At 39.6% G+C, this 23,207-nt stretch overlaps 1 protein-coding gene across 2 annotated transcripts in view; it reads left to right on the top strand.

Moving 5' to 3' along the window:
- The first annotated feature begins 210 nt into the window (after positions 1-210).
- Positions 211-23,207, top strand: part of LOC114667020 (estrogen receptor beta-like) — a 110,777-nt gene continuing 87,780 nt past the window's right edge. For both annotated transcript variants that reach the window (XM_028822094.2, XM_028822093.2), the window contains exon 1: positions 211-550. In XM_028822094.2, coding sequence (XP_028677927.1) covers positions 523-550 — 28 coding nt within the window. In that variant the 5' untranslated portion in view covers positions 211-522. The remainder of the gene's footprint in view (positions 551-23,207) is intronic.

Below are 23,207 nucleotides of genomic sequence, written 5' to 3'. Positions count from 1 at the left end.
CTCGTTTATCTTGATAGAAATAAAAGAATGTACGCAAACGTGGAAGATTTAACAAACAGGAAACGACAAAAAATAACAATGAAAGTGGCTTAGCGGTTTACTCTTCCTAAAAGAAGGCGAGGTGAAAAGTTCGAGTTCCTTCGGGGGGCGGGGCCTGCGAGCAGTTTTTTGTGACGTGTCAATGTAGCCTCCCTTTAAAGTATGAATTGGGAGCAAAGGAAAAGCGTCTTGGAAAGCATTTTATAGCTGCTGTAGCAAAGTAACAGCGAATTGTGCTGCGAAAGTCTAATAATAATACAAACAATAATAATAGCGACAGAGCCAGCCTCTGAGCGCCGAGGACAGTGACAGTCTGTTAATAGGATAATGTAGTCTCTTACTTATGACAACCGGTGTGTTTTTTCTCGGAACTTTTGTCGGGAACTATTGAAACTACAGTATTCACGAGAGAACATCAGAAACTGAAGTTGACTGATCTTATTTCGCGGAAAATGCGACTGCAAGAAGAGTCAGCTTTAAGCCATGCAGGATCTATTTAGTCTACAAAGCGGTACGTTGTTTTTTGCATATACCCACGTGTAATATTCTTATTAGATGGATAGACATGGGGAAACACAAAAGTTCTCTCCCTTTTGTTGTGTGTATATATATATATATATATATATATATATATATATATATATATATATATATATATATATATATATATATATATATATGAAATATCAAATGTGCGGTTCATCACCGGTGTGTATCCCTTTTACAATTCTGCCAATTGTTTTTCTTTGTGAAGTTAGAATGTGCTTCTGGAGTTTTCGCGAGTTTCACTTCAGGACTTAAAAAAAAAGCATTATCTTGGACTGACCAGGAATGCGTATACCCTGTGAAACGCTGTGAAGTATTTTACTTTCCGTCCAGGTATGGTTCCCGTTTCCCGCCGGTATAAACTCAGTTTTTCCGCGACCCAAACATGAATAACTCGGATTTACAAAATCGAGGTTCACATGAACTTGCGTTTTCTAGTTAACAATCCTTGTGGTTGAAGATGGCTTATGAAAAGACGCATGCATTACATTCTCGAACAATAACCCGTTGATACGTTAAGATTCCACGCACTGTTCCAAAATGGGAGTGGCATGACCGTGAGCTTAATCCGCACACTCTTATGCTTCTGATTTGTATTTGTTTAAGTATGTATGTATGTATGTATTTATGTGTGTATATATGTTTGATCAAGGATCTTCGGACCTCGTTGATTAAGGATTCTCAGACCTCGCTTTCTCTGCCTGTAGTATGGTCTGCTTTCATATGTGACACAACTGATCCACGTTTTCTCCTTCGTGGATGCTGCGCTGCGTTTGTCGCGTCTGAAACTCACTCGGCTGTCACTGAAAGGCACATACAGTGAACGAACGACGGGGGGCAGTCACCGCGGCACTCGTCCCATTGGGACGCACGGTGCATCAGATACAAATATTAGGTTATAGTTCTGCTGCTGTGACTGCTAATAAAACTGTGATGGAATGGCGCCCCATCCATGTGTGGTTGCTGCCCTTTTTCTGATCCCAAAATTGGGCGGCATGGATTCAGAAAATGAATGGATGGACGCATAATGATCCACAGGATGGAGCTGAATCTTTCCAGTTCATCACTGCAGTTTTATATTGTCAGGTTGTTGTTTGTCTTAATTTCCCATTTTTCTTACTATTTACAACCTTGGTTGTAACTGTAACTTTATTTTTAGCGCGCACGTTTGCCATTCTTTATTTTGCATAACAGTCATAAACCAGCTTAGTGTTATTTAGGGTCTCAGGGATTGAAGTCTAGCCAGGTGTGCCCTGAACCGGGCGCTAGTCAAAGGAAGTCTCGTATTTGGACTCTTTATTTCATACTGTAATAATTTTATCCTGTTTTATGTTTTTGATTATGTTTTAATGATCAGTATTATTGAGGTCTTATCCTTTTCCAGATTTTAGGTTTCAAAGAACTCGGTTTAATACTATTTGCAAGTGAATTTAGTGTATTTTTTGCATGATGTGATTTTAACTGCTTTTTATTATCAGTAGTGCTGCAATGTTCTGATTCTCAAAATCAAACAGAAAAAAAACAAGCGTGACATTGTTATAGTAAGTAATTTGGGGATGCTTCATTTTGCAATTGCCATTCAAGAGAAATGTTTTTCTTAAAAGAGTCAGACATATCCTGTAAACTGGTTTAGACTGAAAAGGACCCCCACTATTGGGAAATGCACAGTTGTAGTGAGGCTGCCTCTGAGTGGGGTCATTTGATGGCTTCTAACACATGATTTGTTTTTGAAAACCTCCAAGTTTTAGCCGTAAAATCCAAGTACATTTGTTTAATTAAATATGCATTGTGCTCCTTATTTATTGCAACAGAAACACAACAACTGGCAATCCCCAACACCGTGATCAAGGCAAATCTCATTTGCTTTGCTGCTGCCTTATCACACATGGACAAAGTTACGTTTTTTTCAGACTCTTCTCATATCTGCAGCTGTTCTCTTTCCCCGTTTCCCTTCTACTCAGATATGATTTCACTTTAATGCTGCAGAGCACAGTGATGAGTTTCTGCAGCATCTGTTTCAATACTCCTACAGACTTCTTTAGAATCCCAAGGACAAATCTGCATGAAATATTGCTCTGGTTTTCCCATTAAAGGTACATCAGTTTCTGGTTAAAAGTATATCATAAGAAAGTGAACGATGTGCACTGTAGAATAAAATAGCTAATTTATAACTGGTAGTGCATACAAACACATACAGAGACACTTATTCATCTCCCACATGCCGAACATATTTCCATTAGACTGGTTGGTCACTCTAAATTGTCTTTCACTGGACTGACATCTCATCCATTTGCAGCCACTGGTGCTGGGACACGTTTTGGCTCCACTCGACTCTATAATCATACATTTTTATTCAGAAAATGAACAGTTGGATACCATATAGTGCATGAAATGTTAATGCCATGTACCAACATGACCCTGAATCAGTACATATGGAGAATTTCTCCACCATTTTAAAATTAAGTCTTTTGTTTCCATATAATATTTCTCAAAGCACAATGCTAAACCCTCACATTATTGCCACCAATGCTCCAGTGCTGTTTTGTTCTGAGTGCTTATATTACTAATAAATTGAAAAGCCAATTACACATGCTGCCTCATTAAATCACCTGGCAAGCTTCAGCATTAAGGTGCCACAGATTACAAATCCACAAGGTTCATACATTTAAAAAAGCTTAATGTTTCACTGTGTGTCTATGCAGCCATTATTATAACCTTGAATTGCACAAAACTAGATTGATTTGCCGCTGTCTTTCGCAATCGGCTCTGCTGTGTTTGCTGGAGCTCTGCCGCCCTGACAACAGAGGGTCATATTTTAAAGCTAGAGCCATCTTTATTAGTTACAAGCCCTTGAATTAATTAAAAAAAAAAAAAAACACTAGCTAGAAATCGAAACTCCAATGTAGATTTTTCCACTACAGTGTGAGCCTTTGTGCCTTTTCTCATGGTACAATCATTGGACACAGTCCTTGGGTGGAGAAAGCAAGAAGTTTGTAGTAGGAGATTTTTTCGGTATTAAAAATATAGTTCCCAGAAATGTTCTTCAGAGCAATGTCATTTTTTGTTCCCAAAATGCCCATGCAAATGAAGATTCCAGAAACAACCTTTATTCATTTAGATCTATAACCAGCTCCTTCCAGTAATAAACATGAATACCGTAGATAGATAGATAGATAGATAGATAGATAGATAGATAGATAGATAGATAGATAGATAGATAGATAGATAGATAGATAGATAGATAGATAGATAGATAGATAGATACTTTATTAATCCCAAGGGGAAATTCACATACTCCAGCAGCAGCATACTGATAAGAAACAATATTAAATTAAAGAGTGGTAAAAATGCAGGTAAAACAGACAATAACTTTGTATAATGTTAATGTTTACCCCCTGGGTTGAATTGAAGAGTCGCATAGTGTGGGGGAGGAACGATCTCCTCAGTCTGTCAGTGGAGCGGGACAGTGACAGCAGTCTGTCGCTGAAGTTGCTCCTCTGTCTGGAGATGATACTGTTCAGTGGATGCAGTGGATTCTCCATGATTGACAAGAGCTTGCTGAGCGCCTGTTGCTCTGCCACAGATGTCAAACTGTCCAGCTCCGTGCCTACAATAGAACCTGCCTTCCTCACCAGTTTGTCCAGGCGTGAATGGTTTGAGTATTTGTCACATACCAATAGATTATGATTCTAAAGGGTCTCTTGTTGCATATGTACAATAACACATGCTAAGTCAGGGTTTTCATAATCTTTTGGTGTCCTGCTAGGTAGCCTACCATACATTAAAGATTTCAGGTGTCTTCAGCATATTAGGAAGTTTTTCGAAGCACAAAGAATGAACTTCATAGACAAAGAATTCTTTCCAGAACGAGATGGTTCTTTGTCAAGCAGTGATTCTATAAGGAACCACACAATCCAGTAAGGAACCATATAGTGCCGTTGGAGAACCGTCATTTTATTTAAGAGTGAGAGATGTTAGAAATGAGTTCCTGCAGAGCTTAGTTTAGAGGCCACTGCCACTCTTTAAAATTTATAAAAAAGATTTAAACCAGGATATAAAAATCAGGTAGGCTAAAACTGCAGATTAATCTAAATTAGGTGGTTTAGCAGAAAGAGTCCCTGATCTTAACAGAATCCTGACTTGGGCTGATGTGTGACAAATGACGTTTAATGTAAATGAATGCAAAGTTCTTCATGTTTTAAATGATAATAGTAAAGATGATTACACATGGAGGTTCTAAAGCTTAATGTAATGTAATGGAGTAAAATGCAGAGGACAGGAAGATATGGAAAAAGTTAAGCCTCTGAGGTGACCACTTATAGGAGCAACTGAAAGAAGAAGATGAAGAAGAATAGAATAGAATAGAATAGAATAGAATAGAATAGAATAGAATAGAACAAGGGGAGGCATGGTGGCGCAGTGGTAGCGCTGCTGCCTTTCAGTAAGGAGACCTGAATTTGCCTCCCGGGTCCTCCCTGCGTGGAGTTTGCATGTTCTCCCCGTGTCTGCGTGGGTTTCCTCCCAGTGCTCCAGTTTTCTCCCACAAAAAGACATGCAGGTTAGGTGCATTGGCAATCCTAAATTGTCCCTAGTGTGTGTGTGTGTGTAATAGATGGATGGGATGGATAATATAACAACATGTTCCCGGTGTTTGTCTCTGCCTTCCATGCAAATACATAAGCGTCTCAAGGATGCCATTTGCGGGGCTTGTGTTTGTCTTTTGATGCAAGTCAAGCCAACACAATACATACAGTAATTGCAGCACAGGGGCTTAAGATCAGATTAGATAGAAAATATTCTATCATGACTAGCAATGTGACATTCAAAAGAGGAGTCATGATGGAAAATCCTCTACCTTCATCCACATGCCTCGTCTCGTTCATATTGTAATTAGGCTGACATCGAGCAAGTCAAACCTGGTATGTCCCAGTGTGATGAACCACTCAAGAACTTTATTCTTAAGATTGTTTACCTCACTCAAGAGGACACACCTGGGATATTGTGTGCAGTTTTGGTCTCCTTATAGATTGTTTACCTCACTCAAGAGGACACACCTGGGATATTGTGTGCAGTTTTGGTCTCCTTATTACTAGAAAGACATCACAGAAGTTTAATCTTTGAAGTCTGAAGAGACAGATTAAATGGTGACTTGACTGGAGTGTGCAGGCATGTCTGTGCAATGGTTAGAGACCAGTATTCAGATCTCTGGTCCGGCTACTGCCAACCTTGGATTTTATCCCCATACTTCAGTTTATTTCTGCATTCTAAATATATATGTGCATAGTTAACTGGTGATGTAAAATAGCCTATGTGTGTGTATGTGTATGTGAGACTGTGTCCTATGATGGATTGTGGCCTCATCCACTGTGGAGTGCTATCATACGCCCACTGCTTTGAAGTACACTCGACCTCTTTGCAACCCCATTAAGTTCAGAAAAATGAACGATTGGCATGAATATTAAAATAGTTTTAAAGAATGTTTAAAATGACTGTCAGCTGTTACTTTGAATTAATTTCTTTTGCAAGAACAAATGGGCACAGAAGGGAGTTGGGTTGAGGTAAGTTTCACACAAATCTCTGAAATCTCTTTTTCACACCAACAACTGTAAATACATACTGCAGAACCAGTTACCTTAGTGATGTAATTAAAAGTAGCACCAAGTGTCAATTCAGTAGCCAATTTTGGAAAGAGTGACAGACAAAGAATAAGGCTTGTATTAAGTTCTATAGACTTAAATTTAGCATAAGTTAAGCTGACCAGGATTTAAACTGACAGGGCATTTCACATTGCGGTTAATGTATGAAATTAGATGTATCTGTATATTTAATATACATGTTGTGTAGGGTGGCATGTTGGCACAGTGGTTAGAGATTACTGCTGCTTCCCACACACACCAGTAGCTGGTGTTGGAATCTCGGGCCTGGTCACTGTCTGTGTAGTGTGCACATGTTCCATGTTTCTCCTTAATTCCAAAGGTATGTGTGAGGACGATTGGCCTTGTCGATGTACTCTGCAAGTGAATGGTGGGCTGTGCTAGTTTAGTTTCTGCCTAGCAGTAGATGTTCATGGGCTAGATCAATAACAAACTGTATTTAACACTCACTGTTGATCCTCTATATGAAGTGTACATGTTCTCACCATGTCCACACGAGTTTTCTCCAGGCATTACATTCTCACCACACCAGGGGCAATCGATGGCTATATTTTCCCAGTGTGAGGATATAGGGTTACACATGAATATGTCATATGATGGACTTCACCCTCATCCACACTTTGTAATGTTTTTGGACCTGATGCTGCCTAAACCGTTTTTTCTTCTCGTTAAACACCAAAGCTCTATTCATGGGTTGTAGTTTGATTATTAACTTTCAAAAATACTTACTGTCAGAATTCAAAATGGCAGCCTTTCTGTCAGTCACTACTGAAGGGTAGCAGGCTGGTCTAAGGGGCCACACCTTCGGTATTCTAAACCAATGAAACAGTGTATTCATTTTTGGTTCTAGGGGACTTGCACTTAAGTTTCAGTCTTAAAAAAGTGCAATGAATTTCTGACCTCCTCCAATTGTCCTGTGCTATGAAGAAAGAATTTCCTGCAGACCTCAGAACCCATCGCATGTCCAGAACTTCACTGTAAATAAACCTTTTAATTAACATGTTTGATCTTTTAAAAGTGCTGCGAACCACTGGAGGGACAGAAAATATTTCTTTCCATAATTACACCGCAACATTGACAGGAAATCCTGAACAAATGAAAAGTACAGTAGGAGCTAAAGCAGCATTTGAGGGCTGGAGTTTGCAGCTGGCAAACAAGAATTTGTTTTTGAGGTTTGGCCTTTAACTTTAATATGGCAAAAAATGAATAAATAACTGGAATAGTTTCTGTGCTTCATACGTCTTACATTATCGTGTTAGTAACTCCCAGGATTGCATTTTATTTCTGCATATCTTTTCATAAGGAACAAGCAGGTCCTTTGAGAGTGAGAACAAAGCTCTGTGCTAGCTAGAGAACAGGCTTCTCTATTTCATATGAAATTGTACAAAAGAATCCCAGCAAACGTGAGTTCCAGTCTTCTTCCAGTTCCTTCTCATAGATGTTTCATAGGTGTGGACGTGTGGTTATAGGTACATTTAGAAGTGTTTTTTTATATGCAGTTTTGTCAAAGCTTTAAAATAAATCCTTCAAATTAAGTAAGGTGTATGAACAAATGACTGAAGACTAGGGGCCATCTTAATTATAATTAAAATAAATACAAATTACAAAATATAATGAGTAATACATAAATCTTTAGTTTTAGTTAAGAGTAAAGTTCTAAACTGGGATGAACTTTGAGTAAGAATGAGATGACATTATGTGGTTAAAATAATTATGGATAGACCTATCCTTTTGTATCGTTTATACTGCTAAGAAACTCCACAGTGAGGAAGACATGCTATGTTGTAACTGTCTTATTATTATTGTACCTGCCTCATTATGGGATAGATGCATAGATTGAAAGTATATTGCATAGGTAGACAGGGACAGATGAACTCACTAAACAAATTATAAGGGACACATCTACACCTGCTTATCAGTGCAATCAGCCAATCATGTGGCAGCAGTGCAATGCATTAAATCAGGCAGATGCAGGTCAGAAACTTCACTTAATGTTCTCACCAGACACCAGAATGGAGAAAAACTGATCGCATCCTCGTGGCATGATTGTTGGTGCCAGTTGGTTTGGTTTGACTATTTCTGTAACTGCTGATCTCCTGCCATTTACTCAGACTGTTGCGAAAAAAACATTAAGTGAGTTCTGTGCTTCTGGTTGATAAGAGAGGTCAGAGGAGAATGGCCAGACTGGTTTGAGCTGACACAAAGGCTACGGTAACTCAACCAGTCAGTACAACTGTGATGAGCAGAAAAACACAGTGAATCAAACCTTGAGGCATATGGGCCACAACAGCAGGAAACCATGTTGGGTTCCACTCCTGTCAGCCAAGAACAGAAATCTGAGGCTATAGTGGGAACAGGTTCACCAAAAGTGAGCAGCTGAAGACTGAAAAACCATAGCCTGGTCAGATGAATATTTATTTCTGTTGAGGCACACAGATGGTATGGTTAGAATTTGGCATCAACAGCATGGATCCACATACCCACCAAATCTGCTTTGTGTCAACAGTCCAGGCTGGTGGTAGAGGTGCAATGGTGTGGGGAATGCTTTCTTGCCACACTTTGGGGCCATTAATACCAATTGATCATTGTCTGAATGCTGCAGCCTATTTGAGTACTGTTGCTGACCATGCATAACCCTTCATGGCTACTCTTTACCCATCTTCTTCTGACTACTTTCAGCAGGACAATACATCATGTCACAAAGCAGAGTTATCTCAAAGTGGTTACATGAAGATGACAGTGAGTTCATTGTATTTCAGTGGCCTCTCCAGTCACTGGATCTGAATCCAGTAGAGCACCTTTGGGTTGTGGTAGAACAGGAGATTCACAGCATGAATTTGCAGCTGTCAAATCTGCAGAAACTGTGTGATGCAATCATGCCAACATGGACCAGAATCTCAAAGGAGTGTTGTGAAATCCATGCCATGAAGAGCTGAGGCTGATCTGAGAGCAAAAGAAGACCCAATCCAGTACTGGTATAGTGTTCCTAAGAATTTGCTCAGCGAGTGTATAAAAGAAACTGTATTAGTAGTGAGAGTATTGTCAGGGGTACAGAGTATGTCTGCATATCTTCAAGGGGAGATCCTGTGCTTTCCTTCTCCCATTGTGCTCCTCTGTCTCAAATGGCTTTCCTATTTTGCTCTGAAGGCTTTGCGGTTAGGCCTGGGTTTGCTGGATAAACTAGATGGATAAGAGAACCTATATCTGTTTTATACACATAGTGCACATACATTATTTAAATAATTTTAAAACATTATAGTCCAGGCAACACTAAAAAAAATGTGTCAGAAAAACAATGCAATTTTTTCTGTCTTTGCACTCTGAGCACTGTCCTTTGGCCGCCATTCTTGACAACCTGGGGTCATCTGTACTGCACCGGTAATCCTCCTGACAGTGCAATGGCTAGGATTCAGAGGGAGGCACGACATGTCATCGATTTCTGAGTGTTCAGCGTTCTTCCCGGAACCCGAGTACCTCTTAATTATTCACTAAGCAGAAAGCTGAATGGGTTTAAGGAAACAGAAAGTGCAACAGTAAACCACAAACAAATGACAGAAGTGTAGAACTCTTTGGAAAGTCATGTAAATCTTCTAAGTGCAAGGAAAACTGGTAAACAATAGTAGGTGCAAAACTTGTCAAAAATCATTCTTGGGGTGTGTTACCGTTACAGTTGAGCCTTTGTTGTAACATGGCAGCTACTATGGGCTGAGGAATGTTTTGTAAAATGCTAAACATTCCGTCTCTATGTGTTAGTTGGACTGTTAATATTTTGTTATTTTAATAAAGTATCTGGGTTCTATATGTATGACACTGGAGATTTTAGCTTTGGTTAAAGCTTGCATCTCTTACCATTTGTCAATAAAACAAGAAAAAAAATTGTAAAGTTAAAAAAATGACTCTGTTAGGTTATTAAGTTCATTGTTGCTTTATGCATTAGGCATGAGCTCAAATTATTGATATTCTTCATTGATGGTATTTGCTTCTCAATTCTAAATAGTAAATTGAAAAAAAAAAGTGCTTCTATTCTGCTCAATTCCAGGCAGTTATTTACCTTTTGAAACATGCTGGCTATGCACTTGACATCAGCACACTCTCTTTTAACAATTTTTTTTGTAGGGGTTTATGACGAATTGTCATAGTGATAGTGGGTCGGTAGTGTGTCTCATAACCGAGTCCACCTTCTTAATCGGCTAGCTGGTACAGTTGGCCACTCTTGAAGTGATGTTACCAGCCCAATGCACCACAGTGTAGAAAATCCTAAGAGAAAAGGAAAAAGGATGTTCTAACAGAAAAGAGCCTGCACTGCCCTATCTTGTATAGTTCCGTTGCCTTACAAGACCAATCCGGCCTATCATTGATGTGAGCCTCCAAGAACAGAGCAACGCACCACCTTCACATCCACTCCCTGAATAGTGACCAGGCATGGAGGCTGTTTGGTGCATGTCAATAAGCAGTTCCTTGGTTTTGCTGATGTTAAGATGGAGTTTTTCTCAATCAACAGACAAAATTTCCTTCCTGACTCCATCTCACCCCCCTATACCAATACACCCCAAAAGTTTACAATCATCAGAGAATTTAAAATAAAAAATCAGCTCAGATATTAGCTTTGGTTAAAGCTTGCATCTCTTACCATTTGTCAATAAAACAAGAAAAAAAATTGTAAAGTTAAAAAAATGACTCTCTTAGGTTATTAAGTTCATTGTTGCTTTATGCATTAGGCATGAGCTCAAATTATTGATATTCTTCATTGATGGTATTTGCTTCTCAATTGTAAATAGTAAATTGAAAAAAAAAAGTGCTTCTATTCTGCTCAATTCCAGGCAGTTATTTACCTTTTGAAACATGCTGGCTATGCACTTGACATCAGCACACTCTCTTTTAACAATTTTTTTTGTAGGGGTTTATGATGAATTGTCTGATTAAATATCACCCATCCGTTGTGTCCTTTGAAACATGCCTTTCAGCTCACGGCCAAAACGTTTTTTAAAAACACACTGGACACTTCCATCACTCTTGTTTCTTGCAGTCTGCTGAATTTTCTTTTTCTTCATTGTACAAGCTGGATTTCTGTAATGCTTTCCCCACATACTCTAATTAATCTTAATGCATACTGTATATTAGCTTTGCTTCTTCTTATGAAATGAGGAAATGCCATCACATACTGGTTCCAACTTCTATTGGTTGCATTATTTTCACTACTAGGTGAAAGGAGACCACGGTCCTGCATGCAGTGCGCATGTTCTCCCTGTGTCCGTGTTGGTTTCCTTTGGGGGCTTCGGTATCCTCCCACAGTCTAAAGATATCTAGATTAGGTGGTTGGTGTGTGTCTGTGTGTTTGCCCTGTGATGGACTGGCACCCTGTTCTGGGTTTGTTCCTGCCTTGTGCCCTGTGCTATATGGGATAGGTTTTAGCATCTCCCACAACCCTGTTCAGGACTAAGTGGGATAGAAAATGTCTGACTGACTCTTAGATCAGTTACTTCTTACTAATTTCATGGTTGGGTCTGGTGGGGCTGCACTAGCTATATTCTGTCTCGAGTCTTTTACACATTTCTTAACAATATTAATAAAGGAACATAAACCCAGGAGAAAGAATTGCAAGCCCTCTATACCCAAGAGAACATTTAGTCCTTTTAGGCAACTTCTGTATATCACAGCAATTATGGTCTATTACATTTTTCCGGAATCTTGTGTTCTGTTTTTCCCTCCTTACTGTATTCACAGAGTATCTCAGTATCTTATGCCCTTTCACTGCAGTTTCTGCCTGTTTTGTGTAATGTGAAAAGACTTTGATTGTAAAATATTGAATTTAATGTTCACAGTTGGGCAATCACTTTAAAGGTGCACATTGCAGGTCATTTGTTAGTGGCTAGCAATCAAATTTTATGTCCAAGTAGTTTTACTTTACATACAGTACTCATTAACCATGTGGAGGGTACTACATGTGCTGCTATTCCGTAACATTACAAAAGCAGCTACTCACCTCCTGCAATTACAGCGTGAATTGAGCTTTTGTCCTTCCAGAGCCTGATTCACTTATCAGTGGGTAATCAGATTTATTACACAACAAAAGGCACTGGAGGGTCCAAAACTTCAACTGATTTCTTCTTTCTGCGTAGTCTGCAACTCTGAAATGCTAGCTTTATATTTGTGCTGCCATGCGGTATGATAAAATGCATCTTTTCACAGTGTAGCAGTGAACATTTGTCTCCTTTGCCCCTGATGTTTCATTAAACTTTAAAAATTTAGTTAAGCCTTTTTCTGCTTGAAGGTCTTGTACAGCAGCCCTTGGTAGGTAGCCCCTCATTAGTAGTTAGCGTGTAACTGAAAATCACTGTTCCCTTTGGCAGCTACTTCAGGAATAAAAAGAAAAGAAAAAGTGAAAAGGACTTTCTTTATGAGCTCCTCTGTCAGACCAGATCTAAGTGTACGTACAGTAACAAGTGGATGACGTTTTCTGAGTTTTACTTACATACTGATCTTTTGCAGATCTTGAGTGCTGTGTTCCTTTCTTTGTTTTTTTTACGTTGTTTCCAGTTTAGCCATGCTTGCCCCCTTGTTGACTGGTAGGGGTGGTGGAAGACTTTTCACACTAGGACATTTTCAGTCTTCTCCCAGTGTAGTGACAGTGATAGTGGGTCGGTAGTGTGTCTCATAACCGAGTCCACCTTCTTAATCGGCTAGCTGGTACAGTTGGCCACTCTTGAAGTGATGTTACCAGCCCAATGCACCACAGTGTAGAAAATCCTAAGAGAAAAGGAAAAAGGATGTTCTAAGAGAAAAGAGCCTGCACTGCCCTATCTTGTATAGTTCCGTTGCCTTACAAGACCAATCCGGCCTATCATTGATGTGAGCCTCCAAGAACAGAGCAACGCACCACCTTCACATCCACTCCCTGAATAGTGACCAGGCATGGAGGCTGTTTGGTGCATGTCAATAAGCAGTTCCTTGGTTTTGCTGATGTTAAGATGGAGTCTTTCTCAATCAACAGACAAAATTTCCTTCCTGACTCCATCTCACCCCCCTATACCAATACACCCCAAAAGTTTACAATCATCAGAGAATTGTGACCTGGTATTATATTTATAGCATGAATGATTGAAATTAAACCAGAATGTCCCATGGCATCCTGGGCTTGTTTGAATAAAAACAGCAAAGAAGCAATGTAACATCATGCCTGAGGGAATGTGCAATATATGGGGCTACCAATTATTTGATGTTTTTCCTTGACTTAACTCATAGTTAAGCTCATTCTCTGTAGATATGTTATTTTGAAAAGGCCTTGTTAGCTAATTATTTTTGTGATGCCTGGAAAGTGAAGTATCTGTCACAGTGAATGGCACTATATGTAAACTGTATCTGTATACAAGGCTTTTCCAATTACCCACTCCCTTGGCTCCTCCAAAGCCTTTACCTCACTTGGCCCGCTGTCTTATGCATTGGTGGGAGGTCCTCACAAAGCTCTCACTAGATCAATGGTTCCTAGACTCGGTCCTGTGGACCCCTGGGCCTGCAGGTTTTAGTTCCAACCAGCTTCTGTTTTTAATTGGACTCCTAGCCTAATTAAGTGAGCCATTATTTCACAGCGTTTGGCTTCAGTGAAGAAATTACAAAAATAAGTGTATTAATACATTTTAATAAAAATTAAACAGTTACATGTTGATTATTATTTATTTACTAGGGGGCTTCGTCCCCTGCTCCTCTCCGAAACCCCTCTTAAACGGTGATACAATGGGAAACAAATAATTTTTTTTTAACTCCTCTTTGCTCAAGCAATTGCTGGCACGGTGTTGCTGCCCTCACTCGTGATCTGCATTTCGCTCGCCTACCCCCCCCCCCAGTGGTAGGCGCCGTTGTGAAGAGGGTGGCTGAGCGCACCCCAAGGAGACGCGGCCACTCCTCCGAACCCCCCACTTAAATGGTGATACATTGGGGAACAAGTAACAGGTGTTTTTTTTTCACCTCTTTGTTCGAGAAGCTGTTGACTTGCTGCTACTGCATGCCGTGTGATCAGCATTTTGTGTGGAGCTGCGATCGTTTAAAAGCCTGTACAGCACCTGAATATTCAATCTCTTTTCGCTGTTCCGTTATTTCCCCGAGTAATATTTTCAGATTGTTTGCGCTAATACGATCTTTACTCTCATTTTTTTAGACTTTGAATTTTCATACTTCCATTATCTCTAACCTGCTCTGCATGTGTATCATGGGACTTGCGTCTGAAGGTTGTAAGTATGACATGACTTGTCCGTCTCGTGGGAAGTGAAAGTGTCTCTGTCTCTCTGTCTCTCTTCAAAAGATCACGTCTAGTCTCCGGGAAAAGTTCTTGTCTCGTCGCAAGTTTTTTTTTTTTTTACAATAGAGAGATTACTTTTTATTTATGTTTATCCTTATTCCCATTCAGTCTTTCCATTATTGACTAATCAGAGAGGCAGACGCTGAAGCAGTTGCAGCCTTTCATCATTTCGTGTTGTTTGCCCGGGTGTCTGCTTTCCTTGTTTTTAATTGTCACTATTAGGATACAATGAAGGGGGCAGACTCCACAGAATAGGGGAAAAATAATAGGAAAACATCAAAAAGAGTTCAGGATTTAAAGCTCTTGCAAAAAACAAATATTTCTAAATGTCTTATAATGTAAAAATCACACTGCTGTACTTTTCTGAATGCAGAATAAGAGAAAAGACAAAAAAGACCAGCTAACTAAGTGAGCTCAGTTATTATTAATTATAATCACTTACTGTGAATCTGGTTAGAACAAAAACCTGCAGCCACAGGGGGTCCACAGGACTGCGTTTGGGAACCACTGCACTAAATGATGTTGATACTATTATAAGAACCAGTGAGCTCCAAAATCAAGTTTTACATGGCGTGACTCAGAGTAAGTGTGTGTGTGGTGGTTACCATGACAGTTTGTCCGTGACTTTTTTAACATGTTCTAATGTATTGTACGAGTGGTTGAGAGTGTGTGTCTATAATGTATTTCTACAGAGAGGTAGTATAAAAGTTACCAAGATAGCATCTGCATCAGTCTGTTATTGTTCATGTGCTGAAGAGGATCTCTGTCTGTTTCAGGCATGGGGTTTGGGCAGGTGGTCCTCTCACGCTTGGCACTGGTGATTTATTGTGCATCTGTCTGTTTTTGAACATGTGTGTGTTACTCTGTCACCGGTAAACACAAGCACATGTGCTAGTGTGTCTTTTTAAATGTCTGTTTGGCCAGTGTCACAAGAAGCTGGTGAATTTTGCTGAAATTCTTCCTTGAACAGTAAAACAGAAAATGGTTATTTGCATATTCATTACCTGAAATGAAGTGCTCAGAACATAGTGTTCTCAGAGGAACAGCCAGTAAAGTTGGGAGGAGGTGCGGCCTGGAATGGCACTGAAGAACGAAGCTGTTTGTGAGCTGAGGGTACTGAAGAAAGCCAGAAGTAGCTGTGTGGCTATGGGGGAGAGGTGAAACGTTTCCAAGAGTGTGCATTGAGGCAGAGCCTGTGGCTGAAGATGTGGAGCCTTAAAGAAGATGGCACTGCTCGCATACATACCCACCTAGGACTGACTGTGTGCTCTCCAGGGGCCAAGAGCTCTTGCAGCCTTATGCTTTCACTCCATAGCCTCACATTCTTTTTAAAGAGAGGGTCAAGTGCCTCTGGCATTTGCTGGATTGCCTGTCTTCCTACATTAAAGAATAACACATGCTTTACACCCAGGCTGCAGTGCTCTGAAGTTCCACTGTGTCGCTCAACTGGGGCAGCCAGCACATATAAAGGACATCACTCCATATTTTGTAAAATAGCTTATGAGATGGTCATGCCATTAATGGTATCATGTTGACTGGACAGATATTGAGTGCCACTGCTTTTCCTATTCTGACCCCTACCAATGTTTAACTAAAGAAAAGTGTGGGCAATGTGCTGTTGAAGACACTATAAGACCACATCCAATAGCTGGTATATGTGGCAGAAGTGCATCTGCATCTGAATATGTTCAACCATGAATGTCCAAATCCAAATCTTCTTTATACATTACAGCAGGGGTCCCCAACTCCAGTCCTAGAGGGCCACAGTGGCTGCAGGTTTTCATTCTAAGCCTTTTATTAATTGGTGACCTGTTTTTGCTGCTGATTAACATCTTTTGAATTATTTTTAATTGAGTTGCTCTTGAAGACTCAGGCCCCTTAATTGTTTTTGTTCCTTAATAAGCAGTCAAACAATAATGAGATACAAAATGAGCCAAAATGGGACCAGCAAACTGTGAACATCATACAGTATATGGAAATAAAGAAAGATGAAGGTCTCAGGAATGTTGATCTACTCAGATCCCCAAAACATTTTAAGTTTGCTCTTAGAAAAGAGAAGATCAACAATTTCAGAAATGTCTGCTATTGCACAATGAGACCAGCAACAAGCCATGGAATTAAAGATTTAATTAATGACAAGACTCGGTGCCTCACTAAGCAGCTGGTTGGAGTTTGAGGCCCTGACTTAGTTGGTCTTCTGTTGGCTCACTCATTTCACATTTCATTTCTGTTTGGGTGCCATATGAGGAAATAAATAAAGCAATTTAGAGGAATGATGAAGAAATTCAGGGGAGCAAATTTTAAAAAACAAGTCAATTAAATTGAATGGAAAAAGAGTTAATTAGCAACAAAAACTGGTCACCAATTAAGAAAAGGGTTAGAATCAAAACCTTCAGCCACTGCGGCCATCCAGGACTGGAGTTGCATTAAAGGGTCATCTGGATGACAGAGTCTGTCCTGCAAGCTTTAGATGTCTCTGGATAAGACACACAACCTTTGCCTGGCACATTTTTACACGCACACACACATACTGCACTCACTTGCCCCATGTTGCAGATTAGGTAACATGATATTTTAGATTTTATTTGCCCTTTGAGCAAAACTTACAAGTCTGTAGAAATGTGAGTCCTTATTTAAAATGACCCCAAAGTGTACATAAATGTATAAAGGATAAATGGGGAAAATCCTTTTTTTTTAAATGAACCCCTGTTGACAAAACTAAATAGTTTATTAAATGGTAATGTAAATGGCTAGAAACCATGTTGAGTGACTTTTCTTTGTGTAAAAAAAATTGTACTAATTTAAATGCTGAATATTGTTTAGCACAGAAATGTTAATGTCAAAAACGTTAATTGTAGAGTATGTTCATCCTGTAATGTATGGGTTGAATTTGACTATGTTGGGAATAGGGCTAGAACTTCCAGCTGCTTTCCAATTTAACATTAATAAACAGACTCACGCAATGTGTGTGTGAACGTAATTTATTAACATATAGGTTAGGAAAGAGAGAATGAAAACCCATGGACACTCAGAGTGTGGTGTAATTGCAGAAAGGAGAGACAGGTGGCAGTACTGTGTCACAGAATGTGTGTTTCAGTTGCTGTCAGTTGATGTGCAGATTCCGCCTCCATAGGACATGCTGTTCCCTGCCCTGCTTTAACCCAACTGTGATCTCCCTGTAGAGTAAACTTACTGGAAGAGATGCACTAAATCTAAAACCCTAGCTTTACTGAGACATCATTTGTCTAGTGTCTGCTACCATGCAAAGCATTTTACAAGTAGCATGTGTACACTGGCAGATTAAATGACTTACACAGGGAACACATCGTGTCAGCAGTGGGACTGACATGCTTTTTGTTTTACAGTGAATTCCTGTTGCCACTATGGAACAACTGAGCCGGTATAACCTTTAAGATGATTTGATCACATTCAGTGTGCAGGTAAACAACAGCTCCAGTACAGCCCTTCATCTGCACAGTAATGTCATAAACAATGCATTCATTTAGAGTGGGGATGTGGGCTTAATTTATGATTTATATACTAGTGCAGGGGTCCCCAGCTCCCGTCCTGGAGGGCCCCAGCCTAACCCTTTTCTTAATTAGTGACCTGTTTTTGCTGCTAATTGACTTCTTTGGAATTAATTTAAATTGACTTGTTTTTTTAAGATTTGTTCCCCTGAATTTCTTCATTTCTTTCCTTAAATGGCACTCAAACAGAAATGAAATGTGAAGTGAGTGAGCCAATAGAAGACCAACTAATTCAGGGCCTCAAACTCCAACCAATTTCACTCAAACCAGCTGCTCAATGAGGTGCCAATTCTTATTGTTAATTAAACCCGTTCTTTAATTCCGTGGCTTGTTACAGCTCTCATTGTGCTATAGCAGACATTTCTGAAATTTTAGATTTTCTCTTTTAAGAGCTCTGTTAAAATGTTTTGGGGACCAGAACAGATTGACATTCCTGAGACCTTCATATGTCTTTATTTTCAGATATTGTATGATGGTCAGAGTTCGCTGATCATGTTTTGGTTCATTTTGTATCTCATTATTCTTTGGCTGCTGATTAAGGGAAAAGAAGCAATTCAGGGGTCTCTGTCTTCAGGAGCAAATCAAATAAAATTAACTCAAAAGAATTTAATTAGCAGCAAAAACAGGTCATCAATTAAGAAAAGGATTACAATGAAAAGCTGCAGCCACTGGGGCCCTCCAGGACCGGAGTTGAGGACCTCTGTATGAATGCACCTGAAGTCATTATCTATAATCAATTATCTGTGCATGCATTGAGAGCCTGCTTTATAATGTATGCCTGCCCAGTAGCAGCCAAAGTTTGTAAGCAAAGACCTCGCGGGCTGTGTCAACTCCAGTGTGACCCCTCAATATTACAGAGCAGCTACTAGTGGATCTCAACTCCAAAGACAAGTAGCCGGTTCCATTAGTGGTGGGGAAGAGCCTCACTTCCCTGAGAGGAACTCACTGACGTGTTCTTGGATTCAGTCCATATCTTTCACATTTTTGTGGTATCAACATTACCATCTGTAGATGTGTACTTCTATACCAAAGCCAGATATGGATGCACCTGATTGGCAATAATTTGGCTGCAGATTTTTTGAAGCATTGAGTATTTTCTCAGACTAGGACAAGATTTTTTTCAGTCCTCCCCTTATTGCACTATCTGTGCACTGAATGGAACTTGGTTAGGTCATTGATTTATATCTGCCCTCTTTCACCAGATACGTTGTAGTAGCAGTGTATTATTGTTACATATACAGTGTAACCACCAGGGGGCACCTCCACAGACACAGTATATGCCAATATTTTTCTGGGATAAAATAAAAGGCATTTATTTTTATTTATTTTTGTTTTAAGAATTGGAGTATATTGACTAGTGTATATTGTGTCAGTAAACTGGACCGGCCTGCAAACGATGACAGACCCTCACACAGTTCTAATATTCCTGATATAATCAGGTAGCCTCTCGCCACACTGTTATATCTGTCAGCAATAGCAACTTGCAGTGTACAAGTTAACTCTACTACCAAGCTGTCAGTTGTAAGGCTCGCTGGAACATTTTGTGTCTGTACTGTATTGCCACTGGTTTCTATGTTGTGGCACGTTTGCTGGTATAATTCCTGGTTGTTACAGCAGTCCGAAAGTCATCTGAAGTGCAGGATTATTAGCTGCGGCTAGCCAACTTCAGCTCTTGTGCCTTTTTTCTGAAATGTAAGCATGCTGTAGAAGAAATGTGGTATCCTGGGTCAAGATGATTAATAACCTGCTGAAAGGTCAGTTTAAATACCATACAACCACAGTCCACTGCAGCACCATTTTACTCTGCATGATGTATTTATTTTATGTTACTGTCCAACTGTTATATTGAAATTCACAGACAATATTAGTTAATAAAGCCTTGAATAACTTGACTGTTTAACAGCAGTATACTCAAGTCAATACATACATCGCTGGGCAAAAAAATATGAGTAAGAGTTCTGGTTATGAAGTATGAGTACATAGTATTCCATAGTTAAGTTAAAAATAGAAAATGCAACACTGCATTCAAATTTCTACTTCTGGTGGGCCCATGTATTTCTGTATCCCAGAGGTTTTGAGCCTGTGTCACACTACATGACCTCAGCACACGTCCGTTGTCATCCACTGCGTAGTGTGACACCTCCAGGAACTTGATGATAAGGCTGCAACTCTTGCCGACTATTTTTTGATATTCTTGTAGTGAACTGAAGATCATAAGGGTGAGCTCTTGTGTCTGTAAGAGTTAACCTCCAGTGAGCTCAACTAGAAGTACAATACATACTGTGCCAAGAAACATTGGAGAAGAGAAGCAAAAGTTGTGGACTGTGCAAGCAGACAAAAGGCTTGTTGAAATTTAGAGCTAGAATGGTTGTGTGGTTGATGTTTTGTGTTTGTTGAACAGACTACAGCAAAGGTAGTGACTACCTACACCTGCTCCATGTTGTTTGTTTATTTTTATGCAGAGCTCCTCAACTTATTCTGGTGTGCATCATCTTGAGTGGCTTTCAAACTGAGGCAAGTCTCTGGTACTTTCTTGGTGCAGTCGAAGATCTGGAACAATGATGAACCGTAGTTGGATCTGCCCCATGGGTGAGCACTCACCTGAAATCTGTCAGTCTGGGAATATTCTCACATCATTGCGTTATTTCCTGACAACCTCACATTCACTTTGGAAGCTTTGACAGTAACTACTTAGGTCATACGGCCCCTTACAACCCCCTCATGTACGTACAATGATTTGTCAAAGAACTGTCCAGTTACCGGTGCAGGTACTTTGCTTAGAGTAAGGACCTTGTCAGGCCTGTCCTCTGTCATGTATGCTTTTTGGTTCCACTCTTTCCAGCAATTTATTGTAGGTCAGCATCTGCTTACATTATATCTACATTTCTGTATAAAAAAATACACAGTCATAGGCAAAGTATTCTGAAGCCCATACTTTCGTTTAAAATAAATCAGAACATTATTCTCCTCTTAAGTGAGTTTTAAAATTCCAAAGAAATATCCTACTGGTAGATTTAAGTGCTTTCATTTTCAAAAATACAGAAGCACAAATTCTAAAAACTGAAAGTAGTGGCAACAACAAAGTCGTTGTAGACTACAGTTTATTTACTTTAGAAATGAAAAAAAAAGTTAAATGCATTTTTTCTTTATTGACATCATCAGCTGTGTTTTTTTATGATTTAATGTTCTCTTAAGAAATTCAATAACAGTCATAAAAAGACAGCAGGAGCTCAAACTATTCCATGTTTTGGAAAAAACATCTGACAGTACGAGCACAGTGATGATGGAGTCGTCTGAGACGGTTTGATACTATGTGCTCATCTTGTGATTTCAAACTATGCTTCTAAAAAACGAATCATGCAGTGTATGGAGGATGAAATGTGACATAGAAGTAAGTAAATTAATAAATAAATATATATACATTTATGGCAGAAACAAAGACGTAAATTGTTTCAAAAATAAATACATCCTTACCATTAATAAATCTGTAAAATAAATAAATTAATTAATTCATAAATAAACCTATTTTTTTATTTCCAGATTAAATGATTTCCAGATTGATTGATTGATTTAATGATTGATTTCCAGATTTATTTATTCCTGGATTTCTTCATCTCAATGAGGTGGACAGCCCTAACCTTTTTCTAAATCACTGTTGGTTGAGTCGGGCAAACCAGGCAGATGCAACAGTAACTGATTGGCTAGTTCTTCTCACTTGTCTCTAGTTGCACAATGGTGTCCACAAGGAAACTGCTGGTGAAGGTGTTGGGCACTCTATTGAAGTTTGTCCAGCACTGCTGAATCTACATCTGTATCTAACTCTGCATTTAGCTGTGACAGATTATCCATGAATTCCTCCAAGCAAAATTGAACATAATGCTGTGGCGCTCCATTTTCAACTTCAGTAGCTAAGGACCTCAGGTCAGGAGTGAGAATTTATAAGGCATTGTTTCAGTAATTGTTTTTTTTGTCATTAGCCAACAAAAAAGACAGCTGGAATTTCTTCTCATCTGATCAAGGCCAAGCTAATGGAGCACAGATCAGTACAATCCACCTGGCCAGTAGTGCATTAGAAAAGGATTAGGGGTGCCCACCTCATTAACATAGAGATGAAGAAATCTGTAAATTGTTTATGCCAAAGTTGTAAATATTTATGCATTTGCTTTTAAGTCCTGTTCTGTCCTCCATTACAGTGTTTTGCTCCAGGGTTTTCTTTCTGGAGGCTAATATGCCACCATTAGAGGGCTGTTTCTCGTATTGAGGCAGTAAACAGAAGTGCAACGAAAATGCACCCATTCTTTCAAACGTACATTTTACATGTTTTACACATCTTAAAATCCTAATTTTTTCATTTCGCTTTTGCTGATGCATTTGCAAAAGAAAACAAAAAAGTCACAATGCGTATTGCATCCATGTTTACTTTAATTTAAGGGTCAAATTCTCTTTAACAGTAGCAAGGCTGTCAATAAGCCAAGGTTCAAAAGAAGGCCTTGGACTGAGTTTCTCCAAGCTCATTCATCGTTTGGTTCAAGTAGATGTAAACAAGAGAACAAAACAATTATAAAGATTTGGGGAGTCCATCCCGTACGTTGTCACTACTAGCTCACAACGGCAGAGTAATCACAAAAGACTGAGTCATGTATTGACTGATCTGTTGAGTGGTGGGTTTGTTCTTATACTTTCTTGGCAGTGTAAGGCTTCTAAACTGTTTTGGGACTACCCCCAAAGGGATGACACACCAAAGAGCGTCCTGAAGTGCAATTGCCGCGTCTGTGGAAGACAGCTTATCAGTTGCTAGGGCAACCACAGGCTCCCAACGCTGCAGCGGCTTGCTGCGAAAGCAAATCTGAAAAGATCGCAGTCGCATTATGAGCACCTGTCGTCGACGGGTGATGCAAGGAACATTATAAATGCAGGGAACACCAGGCGACGACCCTGCCTGACTGCTGTGTTTGGGAGAATGGTAGATCCCGTTACAATAAATAATTGTGCTGTTCCTGTTTCAAGCTGAATAAAACTGGTTTTGCAAAAGTACTGAGACTGAGACTCGTGTTTTGAGGTGCAAGACAGGGACTCACACATCACAGCAGGAAGAGGCAGGATAGGATGGGAAGTGAGGTCAGCAGAAAGGCTTGGTCTGAAACCCAA

The sequence above is a fragment of the Erpetoichthys calabaricus genome, chromosome 16 (assembly GCF_900747795.2).
Source record: "Erpetoichthys calabaricus chromosome 16, fErpCal1.3, whole genome shotgun sequence".
In the NCBI taxonomy this organism is placed as follows: Eukaryota; Metazoa; Chordata; class Cladistia; order Polypteriformes; family Polypteridae; genus Erpetoichthys; species Erpetoichthys calabaricus.
This window is presented reverse-complemented; position numbering and strand designations above follow the sequence as displayed.